This window comes from Macaca nemestrina, chromosome 9 (genome assembly GCF_043159975.1).
Source record: "Macaca nemestrina isolate mMacNem1 chromosome 9, mMacNem.hap1, whole genome shotgun sequence".
Classification (NCBI taxonomy): Eukaryota; Metazoa; Chordata; class Mammalia; order Primates; family Cercopithecidae; genus Macaca; species Macaca nemestrina.
In genome coordinates this window covers 86,404,574-86,422,321 of record NC_092133.1, presented here as the reverse complement: position 1 = coordinate 86,422,321, position 17,748 = coordinate 86,404,574, and the positions used below count along the sequence as shown (strand labels likewise).

Sequence of the window (17,748 nt, the reverse complement as noted above, 5' to 3'; positions counted from 1 at the left end):
TTATTCTTTTACACAAAAGGTTGTACATTATGTTATCTTCTGTTTCTTTTTTTAAAAAACTTCATATATCCTGACAGCCACTCCTGTATTAGTTAACAGAGAGCTATTCCTCCTTTAGCAATTTTTATTGCTAGAGTGCTCTGCTATGTTGACCCAAAACCTGAAATCTAAAATGCTCAAAAATCAAAACCTTTTGTGCACTGACATGATGCCAGATGTGGAAAATTCCACACCTGACTTCATGTGATGGGTCACAGTCAAAACACAGTTAACACTTTGTTTCTTGCACAAAATTGATAAACGTATTATATTAAAATTACCTTCAGGCTATGTGTGTAAGGTGTATGTTAAAAATACACACATTTTGTGTTTAGACTTGGGGCCCATCCCCAAGATGTCTCATTTTGTATATGCAATTATTCCAAATTCCAAAAAAGTGAAAATTTGAAACACTTCTGGTCCCAGGAATTTTGATTAAGAGATATTAAACCTGTACCACAGTTTATCCACATATGAGGATTTAGATTGTTTATAGCTTCTTTCAGCCACAATGCTGCACTAAATAATCCTGTGCTTGTACAAGAGAGATTGCTAGATCAAAAGGTGAACACATATGTAAGGTTGTTTTGTTTGTTTGAATAATGCCCAACTCCCTTTTGTAAGGTTTAGATCAATTTGAATTGTCACCAGCAGTTGTTCCCCAGAGCCTTGTCAAGAGTGTGGTGTTATACTTTTAATTTTTCCCAGTCTGATAGGTGAGAAAAGATATATTAAGTTTTAATTTGCAGTTATTTTCTTTGAGTGAAATTGAACTTTTTATAGAACCATTTATATTTAAAAAATTTTTCTTTATGTGAATTTGTCTGTTCATATCTTTTGTCCATTTTCTAAATCAGATTTTTGGTCCCTTTTTCCCCTTGGTTTTAAAGAGTTCTTTATATATTAGGGATGTTAACTTTTCATTTTTCATATATGTTACAAGTATTTCCTCATTGGTTGTCTTTTATTACTTATGATAATTTTTTTCCTATGAAACAGGTTTTTTTTTAAAAAAAACTTGTCAGTCTTTTATTAATTGGAATTGTAGTTCTAAGCCTTTTCTACACATAGATCATATGATAATTCACCATGTTTTCTTGTACTACTTGTATGGTTTTGCTTTTTACATTCAGATTTCTGATCCATTTAGAGTATGAGGTGTGGATTTTATCTTGGTTCAAAGATAAAATGCCCCAACATTTGTGCCCCAACGTTTGTAGCATCATTTATTTCAAATATGGTTTTCTCAGTGATGAGAGATGCCTTTATCATGTAATACATTTCCAAATGTAGTTCGATCTATTTCTAGTTTCTGGTCAATCTCCTGTTGTGTCTCTTCCTTCCTCAGCACCAAACTGTTGTAATTGGAGCATGTTTTATTGTCCAGTAGGGTGTCACTTTGCCTTTTCAGTGTTTTCTGATCTATTCATGAAGGTTTATTTTTCTATATGAACTTTAATATCGGTTTGTCTAACTTCATAAGAAAGCTTGATATTTTTATTGAGATTGCATTAAACATATAAATTAACTCAGGGAAAATGGTTATTGAGTCATTCTTCTCAAATGCAAGGGATATCTTTCTGTTTGTTTAAGTCTGATGGTCTCTCTTCCCAGGAGTGTTTTCATGTCTTCTCCATACAAGCTTTACACATTGCTTGGGTTTATTCCTAAGTGTTTTGTCTTTTCTGTTACTGTAAGTAGAATTTTCCTGCCATTTTATCTTTAGCTGGCTATTGTTTGTAAATAGGAACGTTGCAGGTTTCTGTATGTGAATTTTATTTTTTTATGTTGCCTGAATTATTTTACTATTTTTTATCATTGATTCTCTAGGGTTATCTAAGTTTACTATGACTTTGTTTTTTGTCTACCACAATATTGTACTTATACAGAGGAGAAAAGTGTCTTTCTTGTGTACAAAGTGAAATATCACTTTGCTGTTTCTTTTCTTGCTAGTTGGCGTGCACAGTGTCATGAAGCATGATGCCATCATGGATGGAGCCAGCCCAGATTATGTACTGGTGGAAGCAGAAGCCAACCGAGTGGCTCAGGATGCCTTGAAAGCACTGAGGCTCTCTCGTCAGCGGTGTCTGGGAGCAGTGTCTGGTGTTCCCACCTGGACTGGCCACAGGGGGATTTCTGGTGCACCAGCAGGAACAAAGTAAGAGATTACTGCATGCCATACTTGCAAGGAGGCCAAACAACTAAGGCTAGAAATAAAATCAGAGCAGGTGTGGAGGCTTATGTTATTTCTCTTCAGGAATAAATCCCTCATGGAAAGATTATAGCAGCGAAATCTGGGTGACTTGTAGAAATACTACAACTTTGCCTTCCTACTTGCTTTCATCCCCTGTTTTCCAAAGTGGCTTCAGGAGAAGTGATTGGTTTTATTTGAGAGATGGTGTTGTTAAAAATAGTAAGAGATCCAGGATAATGATTAAACTTTAATGAGATAATTAGCCAATTTACAACACACATTAATTACTTTGTTATTCAGTATGCTCTTTTAGAATGATTTTCCTACCTGGAATTGAGAATGGTTCCCATCATCTTTTGAACAAGAAACTGAGTGGTTCTCATTCTGAGATGCAGCAGTTCCTTTTTTTTTGTTTTTTTGGAGACGGAGTCTCGCCCTGTCACCCGGGCTAGAGTGCGGTGGTGTGATCTCAGCCCACTGCAGCCTCCGCCTCCCGAATAGTTGGGATTACAGGCTCCCGCCACCATGCCATGCTAATTTTTGTATTTTTAGTAAAGATGGGATTTCACCATGTTGGCCAGGCTAGTCTCGAGCTCCTGACCTCAAGTGATCTGCCCGCCTCGGCGTCCTAAAGTGTTGGGATTACAGACATGAGCCTCTGCACCCGGCCAGCAGTTACTTTCTAGGAGGGTGGTGTGGAAGAGTCGAGGGGGATAGAGCAGAAATGGCGTGGCTGTGAAAGAATAACCATGCAAATGGAAATGTTTCCAGGAAGAAGTTCATTGTTGAAAGAGTATTTTGATCTCTGAGTCTCAAAAGCAAACATTTAATCTACTGTGATTATTTTCCTTCTTTAGGAGTAGATTTGGTAAGAAAAGGAATTCTAACTTCTCTGTGCAGCATTCTTCATCGACATCTCCAACAGAGAAGTGCCAGGTAATATAGATAACCTTTTTGCTTTCCAGGGTGAGATTTGCTTGATTGAATGCCATGAAAATTTCACCTGATTTTGGGTGTGAAGAAAATGGTTATCTCTGGTGTAATGACACCTGATATTTGTGTTGCATGCTCTGATTTATGATGCACATTCACTTGAATCTAAAAGGATCTGCTGATTTCCTAAAGACAAAGTCTTTAACCCAAGATCCGTAGCAGCATTTCTGTTTTGCCATTAGAAGGTTGACACAGGGATGGGTGTGTCGCTGCTAGGACAGCCTGCCTTGTCTAGAGGGGAAGTGCCAGCTCCAGAGACCACAACCCTCTGAAATAAAGGTCCAGAAAACTGCCTTGAATGTTGGTGTCTGTAACTCACTAGCTGCTAGAGCAGAGTGCCTGTCTTTCTGTGTTCAAGAATGCCCTGCTTGCCTTGAATGCTACAGTGGTTAAAACTAGTCCAGACTCCACCATTCAGTGAAAGTCTTTCTGGTCTTTCTGATTAAGGATTATGTTAAAACTCCCAGATTCAGACTCCAATTTTAAGTTAATATGAACGTGTTTAGGAATATGAGTACCTTTTTGACTTCCCATGTTCTGTGCTTTTAGCAGTAGGGATTTGAGACCCTTTCAGAGTTAGATTTGTGTTTTTTTAAGGAAACTTGCATTAGATGTAAGGTAGGAAAGAGTAAGAAGATTTAAAAGTGAGGAAAAAGAAGTATAGCTATGATACTGTTCCTTATCCACAGTGTACAGGTCAGGGTCCATTTGAGAGGAAGAATAGGAAAAGCCCACGGGCACTGAAAGTGGTCCTGGGCCTCCTAGAGACAGATTTTCCTGAAACCTTGCCTGGAAACCTCCACTCTGCCTTCCTTTCCACCACCATGCAGAGTGGTGACTAAGGGAATGGCTTGGTTGCCCCCCTTTTAATTTTTTTTTTTTTTTTTTTTAGGAAATGGTCTCTTAACAGTGGGAGGATTTAGATACCGGACCCTCCTCCTTTCCCTTTTCGTTAGGTGGAGTCTTAGTCTTACCCGTCAACCTCACCACCCTGGCACATGTGTTGTCTGGTGACCCCTCACAGCTTTTGGGGAAGGAAGTGGGGGCATAAACTAGAGATTAAATATATCAATATAGTGGTCTTCTTTTTCCAGGATGGCATCATGAAAAAAGAGGGAAAAGATAATGTCCCTGAGCATTTTAGTGGAAGAGCAGAAGATGCAGACTCTTCGTCCGGGGCCCTCGCTTCCTCCTCACTCTTGGCTAAAATGAGAGCTAGAAACCACCTGATTCTGCCAGAGCGTTTAGAAAGTGAAAGCGGGCACCTGCAGGAAGCTTCTGCCCTGCTTCCCACCACAGAACATGATGACCTTCTGGTGGAGATGAGAAACTTCATCGCTTTCCAGGCCCACACTGATGGCCAGGCCAGCACTAGGGAGATACTACAGGAGTTTGAATCCAAGTTATCTGCATCGCAGTCTTGTGTCTTCCGAGAACTATTGAGAAATCTGTGCACTTTTCATAGAACTTCTGGTGGTGAAGGAATTTGGAAACTTAAGCCAGAATACTGCTAAACAACATTGCTTCCTAAACTTTCAAGTCACTTTTTCTAATGGGCATTTCTGATTATTAATTTATTATTAATAATCATGTTTGTCAACGGAAGTTGGCTGCACTTGATGTTTGTTTGCATGACATCTACCTCAGAATTAAAACTTTAAGAAGACAAAACTCTTCTCTGAAAGTTAAAAAGTTTTAATAATGCTAGCTAAAGGAGAAAATACTTGGATTGATTTCTTTTTTTGGCACTCTGAATTATGTTAAAAAATCAGGGACCTAACGGTTACTCCTTGGAGCACATTTGTTCCTTTACCCAAAAGATGCTGTCAGGGAGCACAGTTAGAAGTTTGCAGAACAGAAATCTCAATAATTTTTTTTATTGGTGCTAAAAACAGGTTTTATATTCAGTCAAACCTGTTCAGTAAGTTCATCAATATCTGATAACAGCATTATTTTGATGCATAACCTTTAAACATTTAAATTTACTGTTTGCCACCCACAAAGGTCAGGTTTGTTATTTGTTGTTTGATAATTATATTAATTTTCTTGAAAAGATCCTCTTTTCAAGGTACTGGCAAATTGGTGGGTATTTTTATTAGTAAAGCATGAAACAGTTTGTTAATAAATGATAAGACATGTATTTGTGGAAAGTTGTAGGGTATTCAGTTTACCCTGGCTTTCCTTTAAGCAGAGGGCATCTTTTTCCCTCCTACAGTCACAAAATGTGCTATTAAAAAAAAAATCCAATTAAAGCCAAAAGTAGGTACATAAAAACCACACATGTGCATGCACACAAACATCACTGCAGCCCACAGCAGACCCAGCTGTTATTACTATGAAGTGACACCACTCCAGACCTCTCTTATCTGCAGGCTGGCAGGCTGTCTTCTCTCCAGTTGCCTTTGTCTTGCGCCTGCCTTTGCATTCCCTGTGACGGGCTTTCCTGTTTCTGTGGTTTGGATTCCAGCCAAGGCTGTTTGTATCTCGCTACTGTTTATGTGTTTATGGTTCTGTGATGGTGTTGCTTTGATCCTCAGTTTCTTTTCTTTTTTTTTTTTTTTTTTGAGATGGAGTCTAGCTCTGTCGCCCAGGCTGGAGTGCAGTGGCGTGATCTCTGCTCACTGCAAGCTCCGCCTCCCGGGTTCACGTCATTCTCCTGCCTCAGCCTCCCGAGTACCTGGGACTACAGGTGCCCGCCACCACGCCTGGCTAATTTTTTGTATTTTTAGTAGAGACGGGGTTTCACTGTGTTAGCCAAGATGGTCTCGATCTCCTGACCTCGTGATCCGCCCGCCTCGGCCTCCCAAAGTGCTGGGATTACAGGCGTGAGCCACCGCGCCTAGCCCAGTTTATTTTCTTACCTGTGTTTTTCTTGTTTCCTTCTCAGGATGATTTTATCATCTCATCTTTGAAGTGTTGTTTTCTGAAATTCATTGTATTCCTTGAATTTCTTCTGTAGCTATCTCAGTGCAGTTTGTTTCTTGGATTTGTGTTCTCTGGTCTGCTCTTTTCCTCTCTCATTTTCTGTAGTATACCTGCCCTCCTACCGTGCTGTTTCTTTACATCTCGCTCATGCTTAACATGGATAGCTGTGTCCAGATCTTCTGTCTGCTTGTCCCTGTGACTCAGACAGGAGGGTCCTGGGCAGGGGGAGCCTTGCCGGACTGCATGAGAGGACATGAGTTTTGCTTTCTCTGCTCTAATATTTTGCTTAAGCCAAGAATCCTTTTCTTAGAGATGTTCTTTATGATTCCTGCCAGGATTTTCTAGTTTTTTTGGATTATAGCTTGTTCATTTCTTTGGTTTTTAGTTTGGTTTATATATAATGAGGGAAGATGATGATTACATTATTCTTGTCACTTTGCTATCATTGTTGAGAAGTCATAGAAGGAATTTTTAAACAGGCCAATAAGTCTTAAACTTGAATACTTGGTTTAGAAGGAAGTCAAAACTCCTTCCTTTTTGACTAAGTGGTTTGTTTCTGGGAGCTCTTAATTTCTATTTTTATAATCATTAGCCTATAAGGAAATTGTGTCTTCCTTGTTCTCAGGGTGATCTACTGACCTTGTTCACTCATATGAAGCATTTGGGCATCACATTTATAGTGTCTGAAACATAAACTGTATTGAGCTAGACAAGGTATAGCCTTCTCTTCAAGTAACAAATACTGTCAAAAGCTATAATGCAGTAGGAGCAAGGTGGTCCTTGTTCCAGTTCTTGTCTCAGTTTTTCTGACGTACCATGATCTTGGGAAGGTGGTGTCTCAGTGAGGAGATCTGCACACATTGTCATCATGCCTCCTGGATGGAGGGACTTGGAGAACATTGCAGTAAGTAGAATGGTTTTAACAATGCAGAGAAGTTTATTCATTTAGATAAAAATCTAATTTTTGGAACTTTAAAAGCTTTGTACAGTGTAGATTTAATGTATTTAACATGCTTTATCAGCACAAATAAAGGATTTTAAAATTTTGTCAAAAAATTAAATATGTTAATACCATCACCATTAAAAATGTTCAAGCAATAGTCTGCCTCCCCACCCCCACACCATCTTGCACCTGTTCCACAGCTAAGTACAGTCCTATGTTTGGTGTGTCTTCTCCATGCATTTAGAGAATCACATGACACAGACTGCTGCTATAATGTCATTTTCTCATTCTTCCTTTACTAATAAAATTTCTGAGTTTTACCTGGACGTCTGGCTGCTCAGCTTAAGACTACTACTCAGCCTCCCTTAAAGTTAATTGTGGCCATATGACTAAGTTTTAAACTTCCAAATTGGCCCTTTAAATAAAGAAGCAGGGTATGCACTCTCCTTGACATTCCCCTTTCTTGCTGGCTGGGAGGCCAATGGGAGCTTCAGTAGTGACCTGGCATCTCAAGAGATGGAAGTCATGTGTTGAGGAAGGAGAAGTTGGCCTGCCAGTCTTGAACTATTCTCCTTTGACTTGCTATTTAAGAGTAAAATAAAATACTGACTTGCTTAAACTACTGTCTTTTGAAGTCTATTACAGCAACCAGTTTGCTTTAAATATGTAATTTATATTAATGGGGTGATACCATCCTTATTTTGCAACTAACTTTTCATTTAATATTATGTGCAAGACATTTCTATTCCTGTAAGTATAGCTCTGCCTGCATAGAATTGTTGGATTATGTAGATTTTAAATGTCAGTTGATGTAGCAAAATTGCTTGCTTCAATTCACCCTCCATAAAAGGACCCATTTCTCCAAACCCTTGCCAACAGTAAGTGGTATCAATATCGGTAGGTTGTTTTGTTTTGTTTTAACCAATCTCATGATTGAAAGTACCTTTTTTTCACTTGAATTTCCCTGATTACTTATAAAATCAAACATTTGCGTGTTATTGGCCATTTGTAGATCTCTACCATACTTTGCCTATTTGTGTTATATTTGCCTAGTTTTCCTGTGGGTTGTTTGTCTTTTAGGATTGTTCCCCTAAACAAAAACAAAAAGGCAATTATTCCAATGATCAACAAATATTCTTTTCTCCACCAGTTTAAAATGTCAGCTTTCAACTCATCACATGCTAAGTTGTCTATTTCTGACCCGTGGATCCAGGTGTTGGTTCTACCAACCACACTCCTCACGCTGTCATTTGGTGCTTTGCGTTGTGTTTTGCCATTCATGGGCAAGTTGCTTTTCCTTTCTCCCCCTCTTCAGTGTCTTATTCTTGGGTGTTTTCTGTGCCAGCTGAATCAAGAATTAGTTTATTAAATTCCAGTAAAATTGTGGTGTTCTTTTGACTAGGGTTGCATTTGTTTCCACATTAATTTAAGAATAAAAGACTTCTTTATAATTAATATTATGTTTCTGATTAGTATTATGATAGGCCTCATTTTATTAAAGTCTTTTATATTCTTGGATGAAATTTTAATAACTTTCATCATAAATCTCTTGCACATTTCATAATAGGCTTATTCCTAGGTGTTTTACAGATTTTTAGTTTTGGTTGTGAGTCTTTTAACTTTTATATAAAAATATGGAGAATTAGCATATTCTCATATCTACTTTGTGATGTTTATCATATGGAAGTTTTAAAATACAGTAAATTCAGTCTTTCCGTTTTTTTTGTTTCTTTAAGAACCATTCCCTAGCTAAGGTCATGAATACATTCTCATAAATTATTAATCCCATACGGATGACTAGTTTCCCTACCACCTTTAACAAATAGTTTATTATTTTCCTCCTGATGTATAATGCCACCTTTACCAATTTACATATAATTATGGAAATGTTTCTTGGCTCTGCATTCTGTTAAATTGGTCCATTTATCTAACTTTGCTAGTAACCCACTGTTTTTATCATTGTGGTGTCATAATTGGTTATCACACATGGTAGAATGATTGTCCTCAAAGTCTTTTCTGGTATATATTGATATAACTGTATAGCTTTTCTTAGTGTAGTAAAGTACACAGTTAAATTTTCTAACATTGAGATATCCTTTAGACTTTCACTTCCAGAATGGCAATGTGAAGGGCCCTCTGGACCCCCTGTCCTAGGAATTAGCTTTAACTGGTGAAAATTGGAACAAAAAATAAACACCTTCCTCTTATACAGAGAGACACAAACAATGTACTGAAAATTATCCTAAAAGCATGTAGAATAAAGTAACACTTATTCAAGGAAATCCAAATCTTGGTAAGAACAGTGAGTCAGACGCTTCAGCCACAACACATTCCCCCCTCCCTCCCATTTCAGTGGGTGCAGCCAAGAAAACAGAGCTCCGTCTCCCTCAGCTCCCTGTCCAGAGGTATGGTACCTCACAGGGAGGGGCAAGATGCCAGCATTTCTTATCCCTGCAGCTCCAAGTGGCAAGAGCTAAATTCATGAAGTTAAAAACTATGACAAGGAAAAAATGCACGAAAGGGGTTCAATAGTAGATTTGAACTGGCAGAAGAAATTGTCAGCCAACTGGCAGATAGAGTAAGAGAGATATGCTTTCCAAAGAACAGAGAATGAAAATGAAAAATGAGCAAAACCCCAGAGAAATGTGAAGCACCATTATATGCACCATTGAAGACCATTAAGTGTGCATGTAATGGGATTACAAGAAGGACAGAAGAAAAAGAAAATATTTAAAGATATAATGACTGAAAACTCTCCAAATTGATTGAAAAACATCTAGGAAGCTTAGTGAACTCCCAGCATGATAAATGCAGAGGGATTCACAGACACATCATAGTAAAAAATGCTGGAAACAAAGATGAGAAAACCTTGAAAGTAGTGAGTGAAAAAAAGATACATCACTTAGGGAACAAAATTAATACTTGACTTCTCAGAAGAAATAATGGAGGCCAGAGGGCAGGTATAACAGTCAGAGTGCTCGAAGGAAAAGAAGTGTCAACCAAGAATCCTATATCCAGCAAATGTATTATTCAAAAATGAAAGTGAAATAAAGACTTTTCCAGATAAACAAAAACAGAAAAATTGTTGTTAACCAACCTGCCTAATAAGTATTAAAGGAAGTTCTTTAGGCTGAAAGCAAATGAAGAGCACCAGTAAAAGCAATTATATAATTATAAAAGTCACATAAATGCATATTTTTCTCCTCTCAACTGATTCAAAATGCAGCTGTATCAAATAATATGTATGTAATGTATTGGTCTATAACATTCAGAAATGTCATATATATAACATTTGTCAAAACAGCACAAAGGAGGTGGCTGGGAGCAAAGCTGTAATAGACTAATGAAATGGCAGATGGTAAAATAATAATTATAACAATGTATTGGATTTGTAACATTAATGGATACAGTATGTATACCTAAAATATCACAAAAAGGGGGAAAGGGAATATAGCTATATAGGAGGAAAGCTTCTATATATTATTGGACTTAAGCTTGTGTAATTCTACTAGATTCTGATAAGATGTATATGGTAAATGCTAGAGCAACCACTAAGAAAATAACTCCAGAAATGTAGTTGAAAAATTATTAATAAAATTAAAATACTACCTTAGAAAATACTCACTTGATGCAAAAGGCAATAGTAAAAGAGAATGAAAAGAACACAATAGATAATAGAAAACAAAGTAATGTGTATTCAACTTATCAATAATAAATGTTAATTTAATCAGGCAGAGACTGTCAGATTGGATTAAAAATGCATTCCAACTCTGTGTTATCTATGGGAGACACACTCTAGGTTCAAAGACACAGATAGATTAAAAGTAAAAGGATAGAAAGAGAAATAGTCCAAACAATTGCCACAAAAGAGCTGGACTGGCTGTACTAGTGTCAGACAAAGTAGATCTTAAGACAAAAATGCTCCTAGAGATCAGTATCAAAACACAGAAAGCAAAAACTGACAGAAATGAAAAAAAATGGCCATAATAGTAACTGGAGACTCCAATAACCTATTTTCAATAATGGACAGAACTAGACAGAAGGTTAATGAAATAGAAGACTTGACCAACACTATAAACCAACTAGGCCCTAACAGACATCTATAGAACACTTTACCCAAGCACTACAGCATATACATTCTCAAATGCTCATGGAACATTCTTCAGGATAGGCCTTATGCTAGACCATGAAACTTCAATACGTTTAAAAGGATAGAAATAATACAAAGAGCATTTTGTGGTCATAATCACAGGATTAAATTGGAAATAAAAAATGGGAACATTTGAAGAACTCACAATTAGGAAATTGAACAACACACTATTAAATAACCAATACACTAAAGAAGAAAACAAGAAGGTAATCAGAAAGCACTTTGAGACTAATGAAAATCAAGACACAAGTGAACTGTACAGATGCAGCTAAAAAAGTGCTTAGAGGGAAATTTATAGGTGTAAATGCCTGTATTAAGAAGGAAGAAATAAAGCAGTAACCTTCCTTCCACCTTGAGTCATTGAAGAAAGAAAAACTAAACCTAAAGCAAGCAGAAGGAAGAAAATAATAGAGTAGAAATTAATGAAACAATAGAAAAACAATAGAGAAAATATTACTAGAAACTGGTTATTTGAAAAGATCAATAAATATGACAAATATTTCACTAGATTGACCAATAAAAAGGCAATACTCAAATTACTAGGATATAATATGAAATAATAGACACTACTACCAACCTTACAGAAATGGGCAATCTGAATAGACCTATCACTAGTGAGCAGATTAAACCAGCAATCAGAAAATTGCCCACGAAGAATAGCCCAGGCACAGACAGTTTTACCCCTCCGTTCTACCAAACAATCAAAGAAATGCTAATAGCAATTATTCTCAAACTCTTTCAAGAAATAGGAGGGAATACTTCCCAGTATTGCCCTGATAACAAAACCACTCAAAGATATCACAGGAAAACTGCAGACCAATGTGTCTTATGAAATACATGCAAAAATCCTCAACTAAATGCTACAAACCAAATCCAGCAACATATAAAAAGAATTATACACCGTCACCAAGTAGGATTTATCCCAGGGATATAAGATTGGCTTAACATGTGAAAATCAATGTAATACGTATGTCAATATAATTTTTAAAAGTCATCTCTACTGATGAAAAAAAAAAAGGTGCATTTGAATAAATCCAACACCCTTTCATGATAAAAATGGTTGAAAAACAAGGAAGGAAACTACCTTAACCTGATAAAGAGCATCTATGAAAAATCTACAGCTGTCTTTATACTTAATGGTGAAAAACAATGCTTTCCCACTAAGATTAGAAATAGGACAAGGATGCCCATTATCACACTTCTATTTAACATTGTACTGGAGGTTCTAGCCATTACAATTATACAAGAAGAAAAAAAGTGTGGAAAGGAAGAAGAAAAACTTTGTTCGCAAATAACATGATCTTGTATGTAGAAAATTCTAGGGAATCCGCTAAAAAAAAAACTATTGAAGCTAATAAATGAGTTCAACAAGATGGGAGGATACAACATCAGTATTTAAAAATCAATTGTATTTCTACACACTTGCAGTGAATAATCAAAAATGAAATTAAGAATATTCATAATAGCATAAAAAAGAATAAGGTGCTTAACATATTTAACAAAAAGTGCAAAACTTATACTCTGAAAACTACAAAACATTGCAGAAAGCAATTAAAGAAGACATAAATAAGTGGAAAAACATCCCATGTTTGTGGATCAGAAGAGTATAATGCTGTTGAGATGACAGTATTCCTCAAACTTATCTACAGATTCAGCATAATCTCTGTCAGAATCTCTGCTGATTTCTTTGCAGAAATTGACAAGCTGATGCTAAGAGTTATATGAAATTGCAAGGAACCCAGAATAGCCAAAGAAATCCTGAAAAAGAATAAAGTAGAAAAACTCACATTTCCTCATTTTGAATTACGAAACAACAGTAATTACGAAGTGTGTTACTGGCACAAGCATAGACATAGATCATTGTATTTTTAAAAAAATGGTGATTCCAGAAATAAATGCAAACATCTGTAGTCAACTGATTTTCAGCAAAGGTGCCAAGTCCATCCAGTGGGGAAAGAACAGTCTTTTCAACAAATGGTGCTGGGACAAGTGGATAGTCATGTGCAAAAGAATAAAGCTGAACGCTTACCTTACATTATATTTAAAAAGTTGGCTGGGTATGATGGCTCATGTCTGGAGTCTTAGCACTTTGGGAGGCAAAGGGGCAGATTGCTTGAGTTCAGGAGTTTCAGACCAGCCTGGGCAACATGGCAAAGTCATGTCTCTACAGAAAAAAAAAATTAGCTGGTCATGGTCATGTGCGTCTGTAGTCCCAGCTACTCAGGAGGCTATGGTGAGAGGATCACTTGAGCCCAGGAGGTCGAGGTTGTAGTGAGCCATGAGCATGCCACTGTACTCCAGCCTGGGTGACAGAGCAAGACCCTATCTCAAAAAAAAAAAAAAAAAAAAAAAAAAGTAGATGAAAGAGGCGAGGCGTGGTGGCTCACGCCTGTAATCCCAGCACTTTGGGAGGCCGAGGTGGGTAGATCACAAAGTCAGGAGTTTGAGACCAGCCTGACCAATATGGTGAAACCCCATCTCTACTAAAAATACAAAAATTAGCTGGGCATGATGGCATGCGCCTGTAGTCCCAGCTACTTGGAAGGCTGAGGCAGAAGAATCACTTGAACCCAGGAGCCGAGATTGTGCCACTGCACTCCAGCCTGGGTGACAGAGTGAGACTCTGTCTAAAAAAAAAAAAAAAAAAAAAAAAAAAAAGATGAAAGACCTAACTGTCAAAGCAAAATCTATAAAACTCTTAGAAGAAAATGGGTAAATCTTCATGAACTTGGGCTTGGCAAAGCATTCTTAGATATGACATTAAAAACACAAGCAGCAAAAGAAAAAAGAGAATTTGGACTTCATTGACATTTAAAGCTTCTGTGCTTTGAAGGATACCATCAAGAAAGGGAAAAGACAACCTACAGAATTGGAGAAAATATTTGTGAATCATACTAATAAAGACTCAGAAATAACTTTAAAAATGGACAGAGGATCTGATTAGACATTTTCCCAAATAAATAAAAATGGCCAAGAAGGACATGAAAAGATGCTCAACATCATTAGTCATCAGGGAAATGCAAAGCAAAACCACAATGAGATACCACTTCACACCCACTAAGTTGGCTAAAATAATAAAAAAGTAACAAGTGTTGAGATTGTAGAGAAGTTGGAAGCCACGGATACTGCTGGTGAGAATGTAAAATGGTGCAGCCACTTTAGAAAACAGTTGCAATTTCTCAAATGATTAAACACAGAGCTAGCCTATGACCTAGAAATTCTTCTCCTAGGTATATAACCAAGTGAAGACATACGTCCACACAGAAACTTGTACATGAATGTCTGTAGCAGCATTGTTCATAATAGTAAAAAAATGGAAACAGCTCAAATATACATCAATAGGTGAATGGATTTTAAAATGCAGTATATCTATACAATGGAATATTATTCAGCCCCAAAAAGCAGTGAAGGACTGATACATGCTACAACACTAACGAACCTCTAAAATTTTCTGCTAAGTGAAAAAGCCATAAAAGACCACATGCTATGATCCCATCCATATAAAAGTCCAGAATAGGGAAATCTATAGAAATAGGAAGTAGGTTAGTGGTTGCTTAAAGAAAAAGTGGTAAGTAGGTTGCGTAAAGGGTCATAAGTGAGGACAATAGTTAAAAAGTTGGGGGTTTGGAGGTGTTTTTAGGTTTTCAGGTGATGAAAATGTAAAATTGAGGTGGTGATGGTTGCATATATCTTTGAATATACTAAAAGCTACTGAATTGTACTACTGAAATAAATTGAGTTATATGGTATATGAATTATATCTCAGTACAGTTGTTAATACATAATTAACATAAGGTGCAAGATAAATTGGGAGCTTAACAAAAAGACAACGCAATTAAAAATGCTTAAAGAATCTGAATAGACATTTCCCAAAGAAGATATACAAATGGCCAAAAAGCACATGAAAAGATGCTTGACATCATTAGTCTTTAGGGAAATGCAAGTCAAAACCGTGATGAAATACCACTTAACAGTCACTAGCATGACTATAATAAAATATTTTAAACTCAGTAACAAGTGTTGACAAGGACATGGATAAGCAAACGCTTATACATTGCTGGTGAGAATGTAAAATGGTGCAACCACTGTGAAAAACAGTTTGGTGGTTCCTCAAAAAGTTAAACATAGAATTATCATATGATCCAACAGTTATACTTTGTGGAATATTCCACAAACTGAAAACTGGTGCTCAAACAGATACTTGTTTGTGAATATTCATAGTATCACTATTCATAATAGTCAAAATGTGGAAACAGTTGCAGCATCCATTGACAGATGAATGCGTAAACAAAATGTGGTATATCTATACAGTGGAATATTACTCAGCCACAAAAGGAATGAAATACTGATGCAACAACATGTATGACACAAAAGATAGCATATATTGGATGATTCCATTTATATAAAATACACAGAACAGGAAATTCTGTAGACAGAAAGCAGATGAATGGTTGTCAGAGGCTGGGGGTGGGGAGGGGGAATGGGGAGTGATTTCTTAATAGGTATAGGGTTCTTTTATGTGGTAATGAAAGTGCTTTGGAACTAGATGGAAGTGGTGATTGCACAACATTGTGAATGTACTAAAGGCTGCTGATTTGTACACTTTAAAAAATACCTTCAGGTGTTCCGTGTTGCTTTCAGTTAATTTTGGTAAGATTTTTCTAGAAAATTGTTTATTTTGTCTCTTTTAAAAGTTGTTCCTTTGTGGATATCATCTGTTTGTCATTGGTGTTCTGCAGTTTCATTCTGATTTATGTGATTTTTTTTCCCCTTCTGGTTCAGTCCTCAGAGATATGTGGATTTATTACACTCCTGTTCTATGGAGTGTGTGCTTCTTGAATTTAAGGATTCATGTCCTTCAACAGTTCTGGAAGACTGTAGCCATTATTTCTTTGAATACTGCCTCTCCTCATTTGCTTTCACCCTTCTGGAACTTTTTATTTCTAACTTTCTGGTTAGGCTATCCATTGACTTTTTATTTTATTTTTTTGAGACATAGTTTCACTTTTGCCCAGGTTGAAGTGCAGTGGCATGATCATAGCTCTGATCATAGCTCACTGCAAACTTTTGACCATAGCTCACTGCAACCTCTAACTCCTGGGCTCAAGTGATCAGCCTCCCAAGAGGCTGGGGCTACAGGCAGGTGCCACCATACCTGGCTGAAGTTTGAAAAGTTTTTCAGAGGGACAGAGTCTTGCTGTGTCACTTAGGCCAGTCTTGAATTCTTGGCCTCAAGTGATCCTCTTGCTTTGGCCTCCCAAAGCACTGGTATGACAGGCATGAGGCACTGTGCCCAGCCTGAATTTTTAATTTTATAATTATAATGTTGATTTCTAAAATTGCTTCTTTCTCCCCTCTAAGCTTCCCGATTTTGTCTTACAATGCTTTTTTCTTATTTTTTCTTCTTGTGGCTATAATAATTTTAAACACCACTGTTTCATAGTCTTCATCAGATTACTGCACTGGCTGCAGGTCTTGCTGTTGATCCTGCTCTTTGTGGTGTCTGCTGGCTCTCTCCCTCACAGTAAATTGGTTTTTTTTGTGTGTGTGACTCTTGTGTGTGTAAAGATGGGTGAGTCATCTTCAAAGGGGCTTTCTCACCAGCATGGTTTTTGTATGTGCTTGTGTCTCATGGGTATTATCAGCCTGGGACCAATTTTTTTCTGTTAATTTCTTAACTTTCAATGTTATGTTTTAGCAAAGAGACTGGCAGCATTTTGCCCCTGCCCTAGAGATTTGTGGAACTTTGAACCTGAGAGAGATGATTTAGGGTATCTAGCAGAAGAAATTTCCAAGCAGCAAAGCATTCAAGAGATGACTTGGGTGCTGTTAAAGGCATTTAGTTTTATAAGGGAAGCAGTGCATGAAAGTTTGGAAAATTTGCAGTCTGACAATGTGATAGAAAAGAAAAACCCATTTTCTGAGGAGAAATTCAAGTTGGCTGCAGAAATTTGCATAAGTAATGAAGAGCCAAATGTCAATCAAGGACGATGGGGGAAAATGTCTCAAGGACATGTCAGAGGTCTTCACAGCAGCCCCTCCCATCACAGGCCTGAAGGCCTAGGAGGAAAAAGTGGTTTCATGGGCTGGGTCCAGGGTCCCCCAGCTGTGTGCAGCCTAGGGACTTGGTGTCCTGCATCCCAGCTGCTCCAGCTGTCACAGAAAGGGGCCAACATAGAGCTCAGGCCGTGGCTTCAGATGGTGCAAGCCCCAAGCCTTGATAGTTTCCACATAGTGTTGAGCCTGAGGGTGCACAGAAGACAAGAATTGAGGTTTGGGAACCTCCGGAACCTAGATTTCAGAAGATGGATGGAAACGCCTAGATGCCCAGGCAGAAGTTTGCTGCAGGGGCAGGGTTCTCATGGAGAACTTTTGCTAGGGCAGTGCAGAAGGGAAATGTGGGGTCAGGGCCCCCATACAGAGTCCCTACTGGGGCATCACTTACTGGAGCTGTAAGAAGAGGGCCACCGCCCACCAGACCCCAGAATGGTAGACGCACCAACA

General features: G+C 37.6%; 1 protein-coding gene across 6 annotated transcripts in view; it reads left to right on the top strand.

Moving 5' to 3' along the window:
- LOC105486643 (ERCC excision repair 6, chromatin remodeling factor) overlaps nucleotides 1-9,173 on the top strand; it is an 85,283-nt gene extending 76,110 nt beyond the window's left edge. For all 6 annotated transcript variants that reach the window (XM_011749597.3, XM_011749592.2, XM_011749593.3 and 3 more), the window contains 3 exons: nucleotides 1,993-2,197; nucleotides 3,091-3,169; nucleotides 4,321-9,173. In XM_011749597.3, coding sequence (XP_011747899.2) covers nucleotides 1,993-2,197; nucleotides 3,091-3,169; nucleotides 4,321-4,740 — 704 coding nt within the window. In that variant the 3' untranslated portion in view covers nucleotides 4,741-9,173. The remainder of the gene's footprint in view (nucleotides 1-1,992; nucleotides 2,198-3,090; nucleotides 3,170-4,320) is intronic.
- Nucleotides 9,174-17,748: the final 8,575 nt, after the last annotated feature.